Genomic DNA, 16,218 nt, shown 5'->3' with positions numbered 1-16,218 from the left:
GATCGATATGAAGGCCAATATTGTATACAATACTGTATACTGTATACGGCCGGCGGATGAGGGATGCTTCCTATCCCACCGCTCACAGGGCAACATAAACCGGGAAGAGGGGACTGGAACAAGGCATGATGTTGGTGATGGGATTAGAACCCGTGGACCTAGAATATAACAGATTAGAACATGGTAATGGTGATGGAGAGCAGGTACTGGGACAGCGACATACCTTGATGGTCTTGGCATCAAGCTCGAGTCCCTCCTTCTTGTCAGTCAAGAACTCCTGGACATCCTTTCTCTGGTCTCCCTGCAGCTGAATCACCTCGCCCATCTCAGTGTCAGAGACGATGGTGCCATTGCAAGCTAAGAGATTGTTAGAATTTGGGCCAGACACACATGCATAGGTTACAAGACATACCGAATTTCTTCTTGATGACCTTAAGAATCTTCTTCTGGTCGAACTTCTTGGGAAGACCCTGAACAGTGGTCAGAGTCTTGCGACCATTGCGTTCTGTTGTGAAACAAGTGGTTAGCATGTACCCCCTTTTAGCGCCGGCGAGTCGCAAGAGTAGCCAGGGGCGGTGAGAGCAGGAGAGTGAACGTACGCTGAATCCGTATGTGGATGTAGTTCTGAGACTGCTTAGTCTCGCCGGTATCTTCGTCGGCTTCGGCGAAGGGGTCTATAAGATGCACATGTCAGCCTCAGTCCAGTACCAAATTTCTACCCCGCCGCCGTGACACTTGGTGGAACAGAGGTGGGGGGAGCTGAAATCTACACGTTGACACTACACATGACGAAAGAGGTATGTCTCTTTCTCATACGTAGTGATCATAACTGTGGATATGCGTGGGTGCGGGGAGGGGGGATGAAGCCCGATACGCGCTCAGGAGGGGGAAGTGGCGAACTTACCGAAGGTCTTGAGGTTTTCGATGGACATAAACTCGGCCTTTTCGTAGTAAACGGCGTTTAAAATGGGTATTGATGAAAGTGAGCGAAGGGCGAGATTCAATATCTCTGTAAAAGATCGGAGCGTGTGTGGCTCGGGGTGAGGAGATGCTGTGGTAGAAGAATGGGAGAGAAGAAGTGGCAGAGCCTTTTGAGGCAAGAGTCACGTTGTGGGGGAAGGCGGTGTGTGACTAAGCGATACTGATCCAAACAGCCATGGACATTGCGATAATGTGCAAGAGCTAAAAGAATAGATGGATACCATATACAATTTTAATTCAGGCTAGGAAATAATGGCAATCATGGTGGCAAGCAGACTTTGGACTTGCTCATTTTGGATCACAAGGGCAGAACTCGGTTTGAATATTGGTACATCGTGGCAAGAATAGCTAAAGGTGGAGATCTCTCAATCCAGACTCAGAATCTGATGACCCGCGAACAATTAATCCATCGTAGTTCAGATTATGAGGCTGTGGAGATTATGATGCGTATGTAGGAGGATATTAAGGAGGTTCGGGCGTTCAAGAGGCCAGCGGAGTCGGTGCGGCGGCGCCGGTGGTACCCCCAGGAGCCTGCGGAGGCAAGAAGAGAGGGAAATAGGTCTGCAATGGTTTGTTAAACTGGGTGCATCGGAATCCTGTAGGTTCGAGATACATACGACAACCAATGCCATCACTATACCACGCCATGATATTAGTCCTGCAAAGCAAGAGGGGTACGGGGAGCAACGAACAGGACATGAGAACCGACATGTAGGCCGGTGTAGAAGCAGTCTTCTTCTGTTCTGGGGATTCACCCAACCAGGACTGAAGTGAGAAGACGAAGGATACCCTGTTTCCGAGTCAGATAACCTGGTCAAAGTATCGACTGCTCGCATCGCTCTTACCATCCGATCATGCTGTGTCGTGACTCTCGTCAATAATGTCCATAGCTTGCGTAATATGCGCGACTCACCGGTTCCGAGTAAACATCTAAGAGATCATGGTCAGAGTCAAGTTATCGCGAGGTCAGATGTTGGGGTGACGACTTACGGCCGCCATGGGCATAGTGCTCGACATTGTGCCTGTTGTATAGCTCAATCAGCCTTCATAATCCTCACACTAAAGAATGCCATTGCTGAAACGAAGGTGTGGGCGTACTGGAGATATCGGCATCGCTGCTGCTCTTGGGCGGATCGACATAGGGGATCGCTTTTCAACGTTAGCTTTGACGAACCAAGACTTGAAGTAATTACTGCTCCACTCACCAAGATCAGCCCTGCGCATATCTTTCTTTGACGACATTGTGTTGAGATATGATATTAAGGTGATGGGTTGAGGTAACCAGAAGGATCGAACTGGCCAACCCCCCGTGCCAAGGCGGTGCCAGTCTGGGCTAGACCGAGAACACCCCGGATTGAATATCTCCGATGGAGGATCATAGATACACACCTCTTTTCTTTTTTGCTTTTTTTTCTTTGTACTTTGAATTCTTTTATGTATCTGTATCTTCTATATCTTCTATTCTGTATCTCCCAAATGGACCATTATTGATTACTTCCCCAAGTCGAGAACACTAGGGACCAGAATACCCAAGTTTGAGCACAACATTGAAATAGATCAACTCTGACAACTCACCGCAGATGTACAACATACGATTCAGATCGAAACAAAGCGATTCGGATCTTGGCTATGAATGTAATAGTAAGACAATACGAGTAAACCCCACCGACATCATACAGGGTTTGTGTAATGATCTAGAGGTGCGTCAAGTCAGTGTGATGGCTGTGCGTCGATTACCTCCTACATATCTGTACGGAGTACAGCGGACTCCGTAGGATCCAACCTATGTATTCACTGAATCCCCCCTTGCAGTTAGCATATTCCAGTCCTCACTGTAATTTCATGGAATCTTGGATGGACATGCAGGTGGACATTGATCAGCACCCCAGACGGCATTTGCCATTAAGCCCCGGCCGAGTCAAACATGCCACGGGTCCAGAGTCAAATTGGAAATTGGAAATGCAAAGACCCGATGGACCCGATACGTGCTTTGCGGAATGTGGACTCATCAAGGTCCGGCGATAAGCCATTTGGACACCCTCGGGGATTATGCTGAGAGAGAATGGGAACGGCCCGTTGCGCTCTTGGACCTCTAGACTGTGTAACAGGTGATGGGTACGTAGTCTTGGATTGGATTGGGGAATCCCCAAGTACTCTTCCACATTGGGAACAAAGAATAATTCCGCGCGGCTAAGACTTCTTGCCGAGGAGACCTATCACCAGATGGGGAGCATTTCCGGGAGCCGACGGATTAAGAGGAGCTGAGACGATATAAGCAAGAAGAGCTGTACGGAGTAAATCCACACTGATTATTATGTAAAGATTCGGACTTGGAAAGGGCAAATAAACCCGGGATATTGCGAGATTGTCATATTGTCAAGAGATCTGGTATTGTCAGCCCATTACTCCCATTACATTACCAAATCATATGATTAAAGTGCCCCCGATGTGAACAAAGTCGATCATTGAACTTTCTGGGAATACTCTGTACATTATTATATTGTTATATTATTATATTGTTATTATCTACGGAGTATTCAAGGTTGTACTTACTTCTTTTGTGTAACGCCATTCATCTCATTCATCTCATTTAATTAAGATTGGTGTTTTCCCCGAATACTCAAAACACCCAGACACCCAGAACACCCAGAACACCGCAGATACCCAGATACCCGAGTTGGCCGTTCCCCGATTCCCCATCAGCTCACCCTGTCAACCCGCCAACTTTCACTTAATTCCGCGCCTTCACCTTCATAATTCAAATTTCAAATATTGACTTGAATCCCTCGAAATTACACGTCGCCTGAATGACCCGAATACTCCATCCTTTGGATACATCATGAGCCTAAGATGATCCCCCATTCCTCTGCCGGCGGCCAATCGTGGGGCCACCCTCTGCGGACCTTCAATGGCGGTCCCGGACGGGTTGATAATGCGCAGATGTTGGGACAATATGACCAGCCCGACAGGTCAGCCTCACTACCCCAGCCGCCAATTCGACAACCCGTCGTCGTTGACCTGACCGCAGGCGGTCCGGAGTCGCAAGATAGAGAACCGCCCCCCAAACGACCCAGATTGGATGTTCCGAGTGCATCCCATACATCGGAGACTGGCGCGGCGGGGGGAGAAACGAGGAGTACGCCCGGAAGTGCAATTTCGCGACCTGCAGTCTCCTGGCGCGGCCGTCCAGCTTGGTCCTTCCAGGCTGTCGTGTCGGAACTTCCCAGCAATGAGAACCGGGCCGATGGCGCTGCCGGATCTAAGCCCCCATCCCCGCCTCCGTTGCCGGCCCAACCTTGGATGAACAATTTCGTGGCCGAACCGGAGGGGAGCGGTGTCGTGAAGTCGAGGGAAAGCTCCCCAGTCGGGGCTGTACAAACGACCCCGTATCGCATTGAGATCCCTTCCGTCGCTCCGGTCTACAAAGGTCAAAGTAAGTGAACACCCCCCGGATTCCTGCATTGTAGCTATTGAGACTAATCACCTGTTTTAGAACCCGCCGATTTCGCTCCATGGACCGGAAACCACCCGGAGGACGTCCTGAGTGAGCAAACCGCGAAACAAGGATATTATGACCGCACACAGGTCTCCCAGAATGAATCGAATACCGCACGTCCGGCATTATATGCGCAGCTCAAGAATCGCACAGGGTTGCAAATGCTTTCGTCCGTCTTCGCCGCGGCGTTGGAGAAACGACAAAGTCACAACACTATTCACGCTCCGTCAACCTTCAAACCGCCACCTCGAGTTACGCTCACCGACAACAAGCGCGAGGCGTGGCTTCGAGATCTCGCCAACTCGTCTGTTCCGCTGCGAAGGTTGAGCCGAACCATTCCCCACGGTATCCGCGGCAAGATCCTCCTGGACCAGTGCCTTGGTAAATGGATTCCGATTGCACGTGCTGTCTGGTTGGCAAAATGTGTGGGCGCGAATGAAATCCGTGCGTTCAAGCGAAAAGGCACCAGTGGGGCTTTGGCTGTTGGGCTAGAGGCGAAATGGGTCCGAGACTGGACGACAAATGTACAGCAATTTGTTGAAGGGGTGTTTGCTGCCCCCAAGTCCTCGGATTGGAAGGCGAAGGTGACATATGCGTACGTGCTCGGGGATTGCCGTCAATTGTGAGCAGCATGCTAACCTTTAACTCTAGAGTCGGGTTGACTGCTCGTTTATTCTCAGAAAACTTACTGGATCACGACCATTTCCTTGAATGGTTTTTGTCATCCTTCGAGGCTGCTTCTATCGGCACAATTCCAGTCTGGCTTTTGATGCTTGGCATATACTGGAATAGCATTATGCGATATCGGCGAAGGGGACGACGATTAGCTGAGCTGCTGCTCCAAAAAGTGCGACAGGTGTGTTCAACTTGCACTAATTACTTTGTAGGTGTAGTCAATACTGACAGCTAGTAATAGGCAACTGAAGCTAAATTAACCCAACTTCAACCTCTTATCGACCGTCTTTCTCGCTTTATCAAAAAGCTTGTTCTCGACCATACCTCCTCGATGATACTTCCAAATTCTTGGGGGACATATCAACAACAGGTGTCATCTGCTCTTGATTTGGGCAATGAGGCAGAGAAAGCTCTTTTCCAGAGTCTAGCAGAACGCAATGCGCGAGTGCAACGTCCTAGACACTCGAAACAGACGACTCAACGCTCACCCCATCAACGCATCGTCCGACTTCTCGACTCCATACACTCCGCTCAGGATCTCTCTTCTGTCTTTGGCTATCTCGACGCTTTTGACGACAAAGCTGTTTTGGTTTTCAAGTTATTGGAATGGCTCTCTACACCCTTCCGCCACGGTCTCTGCCGTGTTTACATTGGTGTTCGTCTGCTCCGCAAATGGAAATCGGCCGGCGTTGATATCGACAGTCACATACTGGCCTTTCTCTCCCGTGGACAAACCAATCAAAAGCTCAACATGGATCAAATCTACCATGTCGTCTCTGAACTTGTCAGGTCACAGACATTCTCAGTTGGCCGCTATCTCCAGTGGCTCATGGCGCGTGGCGTTACCAATGGATCATCTTCAGCCGAGGAGCGCAAGGTAAGATTGAATTTACATACCAAACCCTTCTGATCACTAACCGATGTGTAGGTGAAGGACCTACCAATTGATATCGGATTGATAGCGCAACTACCTGTTGCCCGTCTTCCAGAACACGTTGGGAACTTGCGGAGCACTCTGTTAACCCGTACTGGGCTCTCCCCCTCGGAAGAGAACGCAGCTATCGACAGCGTGAAAGAAATCATCAGTCAACGTCTACCCGGAATTTTCGGCGTCCATGAATCTACATCAATGGCATTAGACTCATTACCACCAAACTTGCCTTGGGCTGTCAAAGCCGAGGTTGGCCAGTGGTTACGCAGAGCAATTGTGGAACACAACCGGAGCGCAGAGTAAGCATTTACACCTTTCTCTCTTTAGCCCGTCACCTGTCCTTACTAACTCGCTTATAGGTCAACTAACAGAGGAGCATTTCCCGTTGGCATTGCCTCTGTGGTGTCTGCGCTAACTCCCTCGGAGTTTTATATCGTTCGTGATGCTCTTGAATCATTCGGCGACATTTCAATGTTAGCAGATGTGTTGAAGTTTGCATCTAGCTGTGGTGATAGCACCGTTCTCGCCTCAGTTGCAGATACCACAAACTGCCATTTCGACTCCCTTTGCGTGATTGGTGCCACAACCGATCTATTCCGGAGACTCATTGATGCCTACGCCGGCATTAAGAGGTTTGGCATGCCGAGTCTTGACCTGATATTCTCTCTGATCGAACTTGGTTTACGCATCCCGAGTGATCTCAACACTGTGTCCATTCTTCGCCAGGATCTCTCTCGCATGGAGAACAAGGCAATCATGGCCGCATCTTCTCCAGTCTCTGACCACATTCCAGATGGTTTTGGTGGCGTCGATCCCTTCTTCCGAGAGAAGCTAGATCAGCTTTTGCAATCAGGAAATGTCATGGATGAGCCCACTCTGGATGCGATTTTCAACACACTCATAAAGCATTTAGAGTCTGATGATGGCCATGCAAACCTGTCAGCAAACGATACCTGTCGTTACCTTGCACAGCTCAGGTCTTTCCATCCAAAGCATTTCGATGGCATTCTTGCCCGTTGGGTCTGTGGTCATTTGCGATCTCCTGAACGTACCACCTTGCTGCGAATTCTACCGCCGCTGATTGGTGTGGGATGTGTTACTATCAGAGCTTTTTTGGCCCTTGCAAAGAAACTCACACTCTCCAAGCCAGTAACGGTTCCCAATGCAGCCCAACTGCCTGCTGATCTTGTCCAACTTCTTGTCTCTGGTGACGAAGATAGCAAGTCCTTTGATTTGGTGTCATATCGGTTCCAGTTGGCACAACAGGAATTTCTCAATAAGAACTCTGAGGAAGCGCTCAAAATTGTTTGCGACGCCGCATCTTCCAATGCCGGGAGCTCTTCCACTGGACACACCGAGACGGAGCGCTCTATAGTCATGCTGTTACGTGATCTTCTTGTGCGACACCCCGAATGTGCGGCACAGAATGGCATGCAAAAGCTCATGGACCAATATCCAGCCGCTTTGAGTATTGTCCAGAAAGCGCTTGACCTTTTATTAGGCATTGAGTCACAGTCCGACGGCAGCTCAGTCCTCTCAAAGGTCGAAAAACTTGCCTGTATGACCGACGACTTCTCACTCCCATTTTGCCAGTTGAAGCTCCAAGTTCTATTCCATGCAGACTCGGGATCTGAAGACCGAACCAATATTGTTGATGCCATGTTCAAAACTGCCGTATCAGACTGTCGTGCTCACAGACTTCACTGGGTTGACCTAGTTGCACTGATGAGCCCGGACGCCGTACGCCAAATCCGAGAACGTGCGGAGAAGGAGTTTTTCTCCATCCCATTGCTTGAAGAGCCAATAGGTGATATTCCCGATTCGCCTGACAAGCTGGGATCATTGGAAACTGCCAAAATGTATCTTACCATTATCGAAGAGCTTGCGAGCAGCATCCCCGATTCTGGAGCCCCATCTGTCGCTCCGGTGCTCGTGGAAAAGATGGATTCCCTTCTCCACAAGATCATCACCATACACAACAGTACACTCGCCAAGGGTGTGGCCAACACAGATCGTTCAAAATGCGAGCGTGCTCTTGCATTTTGGTTCTCTGCTTTGCTGAGGATCATCGTCCTCCATCGATCTGCATTCTCCCAACCGCCCCCAGCTCTCAAGATCAATCCTCTGCACGAGCAGCTCCGACTTCTGACATCAATATTCTGCATTGCACTCTCGCGTCTGCCTGGAGATGTCCTTCGTCTATTCCCTGCAGCCGATTACTTCCCCCACCCGACCCCAACTGAAGGATTCCGTCCCTGTCCAGGAATCCTCCTGCAGACCCACGCCCTAGACGTGGCTGCCTCGTTAATCGACATATTCCCAGACGAAGTCCGCCACCAGTGCGCACGGTTCCTGAAAGAGAAATGCCCATCTTTTGTTCCATTCCAGAACGACTCTCGCTTCCTCTACCTCCTAGGCCCAATCTCAGACCAATACCCTGCAAATGCCCAGCAAGCCTCGGCCCCCTCTCCAGCAGCATCGGGGTCAACCCCAACATCCACACCTGCTCTCTTCTCTATGGTTGGATCGTCCACAGCGCAGCAGTCTGTCACAGCAGCGTCGGGACCATCTACCGCATCGCCCGACTCGAACTCCATGGCCAACCGACTTCGTCTTCAACATCGCGGTCGTGTTATCGGTCCCTATCCAGTCCGTCCTTGGGAGCTACTTGAGGATGCGGCGCCGTTCCTGGGCATCAATGATACAGCTGTCAATCTAGGCTTTTTCGATGCTAGACGTGTGAGAGCTTGACGATCAAGCTAATCACTAATTCCTTGGGAGAGGTCACACTCCTATACATACTTCCGACCCTTCTTCCCCTTACCTATATGTATCTTTCTCGTCATATTTCTCCCTCGGCTCCAGTTCTTTTATCCCCAGCGTTATCTCCTTCATATCCGATCACTTCCCAATTCTCACCTCTACCTCATAACACCATCACAAGCATACCATCTATCCCTACGATTCCCACATCTATTTAACCATGAGCGTTTGCATATGGGAATTTGCCTTTTTTTTTTTTCTTCCTGCGTTCCTTTCCTTTTTGTTCGGCGTGCATTACTATCCCCCACTGGCATTCGGTTTCGGTATCTATGGCATGCAACCTGGCATCGAGAAGCATTTTGTACATATAAACCGGCTTTCGGTCTCGGCGTTTACATGAGCGGGGTTGTCAATCACATCAGATCAGATCAGATCATATTATTATCGATGAGCTACTTCATTCTTTATCTTTTATATCTCATACTTCAGGACAGTTTATGGTAGGTGATTTATGGCACTTGAACCAAGAATACCACTGTTAGGAACTAATATTGATATTGGATTACAGATAGGAATAAGCAAGGTTGCAGAATAAAAATTGAAATTTGATAATTGAATCGAGCATGTTCATCGTAATATACATGCTCTTCTTTTTTTGGTGTTTCTTCTTTTCTCTGAAAAGCAGATACACAGATTCGAATAAAGAATCGCCAGACCATAAAACCAGTTTGGAACAAAAGAAAGAAAAAGATAAGAATAAAACGCCCCGTCATAGCAAGCAAATCAAACCGGATAACTTCCTTCATCCCCATTTCAATCATGTGTCAGTGTCAAACCTACTTCTTTGAAGAAGTACCACTGTCCATACTGGGTCCGAGTCCTCGGCTCTTCCGAATATTATCCCTGCGCTCATTCTCGAGCTCTTGGATGGCCTCTTGCAAGAGATGTTCAGGGACACGCGAGTCTGGGTCGGCTGAGGCGCGCTGCGCATTCACCTCACGGGTGTACTGCTCAACTGTCTTGCCGGTGTCGGTCTTGGGTTGGTACTTTTTCTTGAGGGGTTTGCGATGCTGGAAAGCATAGCGGGCCAGTTGGTATTTGTCCTGTGGCACTGCGGGCTCAAGTCTTCTGCCGCCACTCTTGGTTGGAGTAGGTGTGGCCACTTCCCGGGACTTGCCTTTGTCCGGGGTGTCCTTGTCGACTACCTTGAGGGTCTCGACAGTGTCAGGGGTATTGGTATCGCCTGATTTCAGTGCGTCATCTTTGGTTGGAGTCTGAAGTTTAGCGCTTTCCCGAGACTCCTCGGTGTCTGGTGTTTTGGGGCCGGCTTCAGAAGAGGACCCAGCGCTTTCTTCATGCTTGATGTCGATTTTCAATGGTGGCTTGGTTTCATCAATCAACTCTTCTTTTGTTTCATCGTGAGTTGGAGCACAGGTGGATTCGGTCTGAGGCGGGTTGGACTCGATCTCAGGTTCCGTGGGTTGGTTCTCAGACTCGGTAGGCTCAGGCTCTTCCACAGGTGCAGCGGGCTCAATTTGAACATCAGCGCACTTTCTAGAATATGCCGTGTTAATCTTTCCCGGGGAACCATCCAGAGCTTGCATGGAGACGGGGTCACTCTGGGTTTTAGCAGGAGCAGACACTGGAACCATGTCACAGCCTCCATCGGTGTTGGAGTGGTGTGGCCGAACTAGTTGGCGACCTCTCTCCGTGTCGGGGGTCTGGGCTTTAGTCTGCGTCAAGGTTGACTCGGATTCGTTGGCTCTGGGCGGCGAGTTGGTGTTCTGCTGACTTTCCATGCTAGATTGGCGACTGCAGGGGTATGGGTTGGGCGGGTAGGGCTGGTTGTAGTCAGGCTGCACGAAACAGGCACCTGGGTAACCGGCCCAACCTGGCTGCATATTTGCGACGGGTTCCTCAGTGGGATATGGCTCATAGTAGAGTTGCCTGTGATGTTCGGTGTCAAACTGCGGCTGGCTGGAGACAATCAAGGGACAGTCGGGACGAGGGGGCAGCCGTCGGCGACCGGGAACAGAAGCAGCAACAGGAGCAGCAACAGGCTGGGCCTGAGTGATGATTGGAGGAAGAGTATTAGGAGGTTGGTATGGTTGATTGCCCAAGAACACAGGAAACCCTGGGGTTGGCATAGCAGTGTACTCCGCGTGATATGGCGGGGGTGGGTGTTCATGCATTTGCATTTGGCTGAACATAACAGGGGGATTGGGAAAGGCACCCGCAGCTACGAGGTTTTGATTGGGGTAGTTCTGGGGGAAGTTGTTGCCCTGATAGTTCGGGTGGAAGTTGCCCGGGAAGTTTTGATTGAAGTTGGGGTTGGGATAGCCCTGGTTGAAGTTGTTCTGAGGGAAACCCTGGCCACTGGGGTAGTTCTGATGGAAAGAGCCGTGAGGCGAATGGCCTTGACTATTGAAGCTTTGACTGTGGCCATGATTTGCAAAGGGTGCGTTTTGGTTTCTGGGGGCAGGACCAGGAGCATTTCGGAACCCGCCTCTGTTGTTGTTGTTGTTGTTGCTGCCGCTGAGCCATGGACGATGGAAGGATCTGCGGCCATTGTTGTATCGCTGCTGGTTACCACGGTTTGGGGGAGGTTGATTAGACGGCCTGTGTCCTGCAGGAGGGTAATCCTGAGGAAGCTGGTTGTCGTTGTTGGGGTCCATACTGGATCTGGTCATATAGTAATCGGGGTTGTTGTGGAAATGCTAGAATTATCAAGTGGTCAGTAGAGTCGGAGCAAAATTGGACAATCGACTTACCTGGAGAGCATCTGCGTAATCGTCGGGGTATGCGAAAGTGACAACGCCAAAGGTGGACTTGACTCCGTCTTGGTTGACGAAGTGTTCAATACTAATCCCCTCGAGGCTACCACGTCCCTTCAGGGCTGCAAGGACTTCAGATTTTTCGATAGGAGCATCCGAGAGATAACCGAAGTTGGCAGTTCCTAAGTAAAAAGGAAAGTGTGAGAAGGTATGAAGATGAGAAGGTGAGAAGGTGAGAAAGTGTGAAGGTGCAAAGTGCAAAGTGCAAAGGCAGAGACATGAGATGAAGGGTCCAACAGCAAAATCCACAGGAAACTTACGTCTGGCCTTAGATGATTCCAATCTCAACACTCGATTATGGAGCATCAGATTTCCATTTTGTTTCAATGCAGCATTTGCTGCTTTGGTGTCCTATTTAGTATGTTAGTATATGCTATACACAGTATATATCTTATATATATATCATAGGATATATATATAAAAGAGCACCCACTTCAAACTGTACAAAGCCAACAGGTAATTTCTTCAACCCCTGTGACAGTTTGATCTTAACATGACACCGGCCAAATGTAGAGATCATATCTGTAAGATCTTCTTCCAACTTTTCAGGAGAAACCTTGATGGAAAGGCTATTCAGAGTCAATATAGATGGTATCAAATAAGACTGGGGAATACCTACTTTCCCACAAAAACACAACAATCCGGAAGAAAGAGGCCCTGTGCATTTCCCTTGCTGGGAGTTTGATTCAGTCGATCCGCACGCGGGACGTATACCGGCGTGTCTGCCCCTCCCGGCTTCTTTCCGTCGGCTGGCTTGACTGGCTTGGCATCAGTTTGTTCTGGGGTACTAGGCTTCGAGCTACTAGATCCAGAAGAACTAGATTCCGAAGCTGTATGTTCATGGTCATCTAGCCTGCGGATAGTAGGCTCCGGGGCACTATGCCTAGTGATACTAGGATCAGAGCCGTTTCGTTCGACGTAATGAATCACCATTGGAGACATTGGGAGATATATAATCAACGAAAGTAACTAAGTGTTTGTACTGCGGTAAACGAATGGTTCAACTGCGGTAAACGAGCGTGGTATAGATGTATGGAAAAAAAAGAGAGAGAAGAGGATGAGGTATTGAGATAACTACGTGGGATATTCTCTATGAAAACCATCTCCGTCGCCATATTCGGATAAAAATCGAAATATCCGCTTTCCAGGGCTGGGATTTCCCAGCATGGACAAGTACATTTGAAGCTAACCACGGTATATTTCCGGGGAGCCTTCATAGTACTAGTATGGAGCGGTCTTGACTCAGAATCAAGCCTTACCCAGGGCTCTGTAGTCCAGGGGACCATCAAACCACTGGTTCAAAATCGGACATCAAGAAAACTGATTGGAGCTGGACCCTCATGAAAAGGTTTATAGCGCATCTTGTCCATGAGCCTTCAGATAAAGTTGGCCATGAAGTCTGGATCTCCCTCTGAAAAAGGGAATACGCGTCATACCAATTCAGGTGTCGGCCGGGCGAAGTATATGAGATATTCCTGAGGATCAGAATGTCGTCAGCTATCGGCAAATGCATGGCATTTGATACAGTACTAAGCTCAATAGGGACAAAGGAAGATCAAATCTTCAAGATGTTGGCTTGTGCATTTAGCGTGAATCTTGAATTCTGAATTCTGAATACCAAATCCCGAGTCTCTGGAAAGTAAAGTCGCAACATAATGACGTGTATATTATTGAAAGATGTAGAACAGCTTCCCAAGGGTATAAGTATGTTATAAGAACAATGGAAAATGAAGTATAAAAGGAAGTTAGGGCATAAAGAGAAGAGAGAAGAGAGAGAGAGGAGAGATCAAACATCCCAAACACTTATCTTATCGATCCCGTTCACGCCACCTCGGAAGCGACTGATATCAAGCAACTCCAACTCCAGATGAATCTGGACTTCTCCCTATCCCGAGATCCTCAATTACAATTACAATATGTTTCCAACTCGACGTCTAGCCCAAGGCGGATTCTTCAAACGCAGCGCCGATGAGTTCGGCCGATTATCAAAGATCGGTAAGTTGTGTCAATGTCGTCAGTCTTGCAGCTTAACTAATTTGCCGCAGCTTGGAATACAGAAGCCCTCCATACCCCGACCAAACCTTATACACTCCTGAATTTCGAAGACGAAGGCACCGTTACAGGATGCAAAACCATGGCCGACCGCGCAGTAGGAGGCTTTAGCACAGCCAGCCTAGACTACGAACCAGCTGAACCTTCTTCAAATACTCCCTCGCATGCGCGCTTCCACGGTAACATTTCAACTAAGCTCCCTGACAACTGGCGCGTCGAAAGAACCGGTACGTTTGCTACCCGCCACCTAAGTAGTGACACATCCAAGTGGCCTAGAACACGAAAATAGAAAATGAAAAAGAAAAAAAAAGAAAACAACTAATATCCGCAAACCAGGCTACGCCGCGTTCCGCAACCAAGACCGAGGCTTCTGGCTCTTCGGTCGGCTCTTCTGGGATGTTGATCCCTACGCGTATCTTGCCCTGCGCATCAAGTCCGACGGCCGCCGGTACACGGTCAACGTGCAGACAGACGCGGTCGTTGAGACGGATATCCACCAACACAGACTATACACGCGACACCACCGCCTGCGTGATACACCAAACTCGCAGGAAGACTATGACTTCCAGGCAGACTCACCCGATGCCGTTGAGGAGTTATATCCTACTGGCCTGCCCGCCGCGCTTTCAGACGTCCCACCTGAATCGACGATCATTTCTACCTCTACCAGTACAACGACGTCTGGCTCAGATGGATGGGAGACTGTCCTCTTGCCATTTAACTCGTTTGTGCGCACGAATCACGGCTTTGTCATTGAACCCCAGACCTCTTTGACTCGGCAGCGTGTTAAGAGTATTGGTATTGGTCTCACCGACCGTGTTGAGGGTCCCTTTGATCTACGCATTCATAAGATCTGGGCGACCAATGGCATCAGTGAGGCGGAGATTGAAGAGGAGCGACGTATTTGTGGTGATAATGCGCTGCCTCTTGATGAGGGTGCTAGCTCTGGTTGGACTGATACGCCCAAGAAGTCCATCAAGCAAGAGAGCAAGCAGCAGGAGCGGGATTCAAATAAGAAGGGTCTCAAGGGCTTGAAGTCTGAGTGGGAGGAGTAAAGGTAGGACAAGACAGAGCCATATATGTGTATAATAATCCCTGCTGCTGCCTCCATGGTGAGCCAACCATTGAACATGATACTTGAATTTCATTCTCGTCTCGAATCAATCATAACAAACACAAAAATCTACACTTGTGAATCATATATATCCCTCAATATAGCGGGCTTAACCGTATACCTCACTCTAGATCTTACCACCAGTGATCTTCTCCCAAGCCTCCTGGTACTTCTCCGCCGTCTTAAGGGCAATATCATCAGGCATGCGCACACCCTCCTTACCCTTGAGACCCTCACTGACCAACCAGTCACGCAGGAACTGCTTGTCGAAGCTAGCCTGGCCGCGACCGATAGCGTAAGATTCCTTAGGCCAGAAACGGGAGGAGTCAGGCGTCAGGACTTCATCAGCCAGAACAACCTCACCAGTTTCCTCATCGACTCCAAACTCAAACTTGGTATCGGCGATGATCACACCACGCTCGAGAGCGTACTCGTGTGCTGTCTTGTAGAGCTCAACGGCCATCTTGGCAACAGTCGAGGCGTAGGGTTCACCCAGAATGGCGACAGCTGTAAGTGATGTGTTAGGTGGAGGTCTTGTCTCGTGTATACTATACATCTGGTACTGATATATCAAGGCAACAGATTCGACGAAAAGAACATACCCTGATCCGGATGAATATTCTCATCGTGCTCGCCCTGCTCTGCCTTTGTGCTGGGGGTGTAGATAGGCCCGTCGGGGAAGGCCTGGCTCTCCTGCAGACCGGCGGGGACCTTGATTCCATGCACGGTGCCGGACTTCTTGTATTCGTTCCATGCGGAACCGGTGATGTATCCGCGGACAATTGCCTCAATGGGGAGAATGCGCAGCTTGCGCACTTGCATGCTGCGGTTCTGCAGGACTGGGCGGAGGGATTCCGGGATCTGGGGTGGGAGGTCGAGGGTGATGAAGTGGGTGCGGAGGGAGGGGTTTGCCTCTGTCAGGGCCTTGAACCACGTTTGCGTGCAGAGGGTGAGGAGAACACCCTTGTTAGGGATACCCTATTTCGGAGAAGGACTAGCATTAGCAAGCAGTCTTTAGGCAATTGTGGTGTTGGTGTGGGGAATTGTATACATTCTCCATGATCACATCGTAGGCGGAGATGCGATCGCTCGCAACGAAGAGGAGGGTCTTATCGTCGATTTCATAGAGGTCGCGGACCTTGCCTCTGGCAATAAGGGGCAAGGCACCCTGCAAATCTGTGGTAGTCAGAGCTTGAGCCATTGTGAAATTGTTCAATTGGTGAGTTGCGGAGGAAAGTAGTTATGCGTCATCTTTTTTTTCCCGAGTGCTGTCCCGCATTGCAGCCTTGCGGCCTGAGGTGTCGATCAATTATCCCCAACACGCGCGCCCTTGGAACAATACCGTTGATAGAACGCAGCAAGATGTGGCAGC

The 16,218-nt window shown here is 49.5% G+C and overlaps 6 protein-coding genes across 6 annotated transcripts; 2 read left to right on the top strand and 4 right to left on the bottom strand.

The window, feature by feature from the left end:
• Positions 1-143: 143 nt before the first annotated feature.
• On the bottom strand, positions 144-932 carry N7455_008420 (translation initiation factor eIF1; the record flags this gene model as incomplete). The annotated part of the gene is made up of 5 exons (XM_040959000.2): positions 144-158; positions 224-357; positions 413-505; positions 600-674; positions 905-932. The coding sequence occupies 5 exons, from the start codon at positions 930-932 to the stop codon at positions 144-146; spliced, it is 345 nt and encodes a 114-aa protein (XP_040810529.2).
• Positions 933-1,461: 529 nt separating this feature from the next.
• On the bottom strand, positions 1,462-2,223 carry N7455_008419 (uncharacterized protein; the record flags this gene model as incomplete). The annotated part of the gene is made up of 8 exons (XM_040958980.1): positions 1,462-1,542; positions 1,599-1,615; positions 1,674-1,771; positions 1,827-1,838; positions 1,895-1,911; positions 1,972-2,003; positions 2,080-2,130; positions 2,187-2,223. The coding sequence occupies 8 exons, from the start codon at positions 2,221-2,223 to the stop codon at positions 1,462-1,464; spliced, it is 345 nt and encodes a 114-aa protein (XP_040810488.1).
• Positions 2,224-3,831: 1,608 nt separating this feature from the next.
• N7455_008418 (mediator of RNA polymerase II transcription subunit 12) lies at positions 3,832-8,834 on the top strand (the record flags this gene model as incomplete). The annotated part of the gene is made up of 6 exons (XM_040959056.2): positions 3,832-4,414; positions 4,475-5,072; positions 5,129-5,333; positions 5,394-6,029; positions 6,081-6,382; positions 6,443-8,834. The coding sequence occupies 6 exons, from the start codon at positions 3,832-3,834 to the stop codon at positions 8,832-8,834; spliced, it is 4,716 nt and encodes a 1,571-aa protein (XP_040810576.2).
• Positions 8,835-9,682: 848 nt separating this feature from the next.
• N7455_008417 (uncharacterized protein) lies at positions 9,683-12,622 on the bottom strand (the record flags this gene model as incomplete). The annotated part of the gene is made up of 5 exons (XM_040958976.2): positions 9,683-11,563; positions 11,618-11,802; positions 11,941-12,031; positions 12,114-12,249; positions 12,300-12,622. The coding sequence occupies 5 exons, from the start codon at positions 12,620-12,622 to the stop codon at positions 9,683-9,685; spliced, it is 2,616 nt and encodes an 871-aa protein (XP_040810528.2).
• Positions 12,623-13,596: 974 nt separating this feature from the next.
• N7455_008416 (CIA30 family protein) lies at positions 13,597-14,787 on the top strand (the record flags this gene model as incomplete). The annotated part of the gene is made up of 3 exons (XM_040958955.2): positions 13,597-13,675; positions 13,726-13,959; positions 14,069-14,787. 3 exons carry the CDS (start codon positions 13,597-13,599, stop codon positions 14,785-14,787), a joined length of 1,032 nt encoding a protein of 343 aa, XP_040810497.1.
• A 186-nt stretch (positions 14,788-14,973) lies between these two features.
• On the bottom strand, positions 14,974-16,047 carry N7455_008415 (phosphoribosylaminoimidazolesuccinocarboxamide synthase; the record flags this gene model as incomplete). The annotated part of the gene is made up of 3 exons (XM_040958982.2): positions 14,974-15,353; positions 15,449-15,824; positions 15,898-16,047. The coding sequence occupies 3 exons, from the start codon at positions 16,045-16,047 to the stop codon at positions 14,974-14,976; spliced, it is 906 nt and encodes a 301-aa protein (XP_040810586.1).
• Between the last annotated feature and the right edge of the window lie 171 nt (positions 16,048-16,218).

This window comes from Penicillium solitum (genome assembly GCF_028829755.1).
Source record: "Penicillium solitum strain IBT 25940 chromosome Unknown utg000005l_segment0_segment0, whole genome shotgun sequence".
NCBI lineage: Eukaryota > Fungi > Ascomycota > Eurotiomycetes > Eurotiales > Aspergillaceae > Penicillium > Penicillium solitum.
The sequence above is the reverse complement of the archived record's forward strand: the minus strand, read 5'-3'. Positions and strand labels throughout refer to the sequence as shown.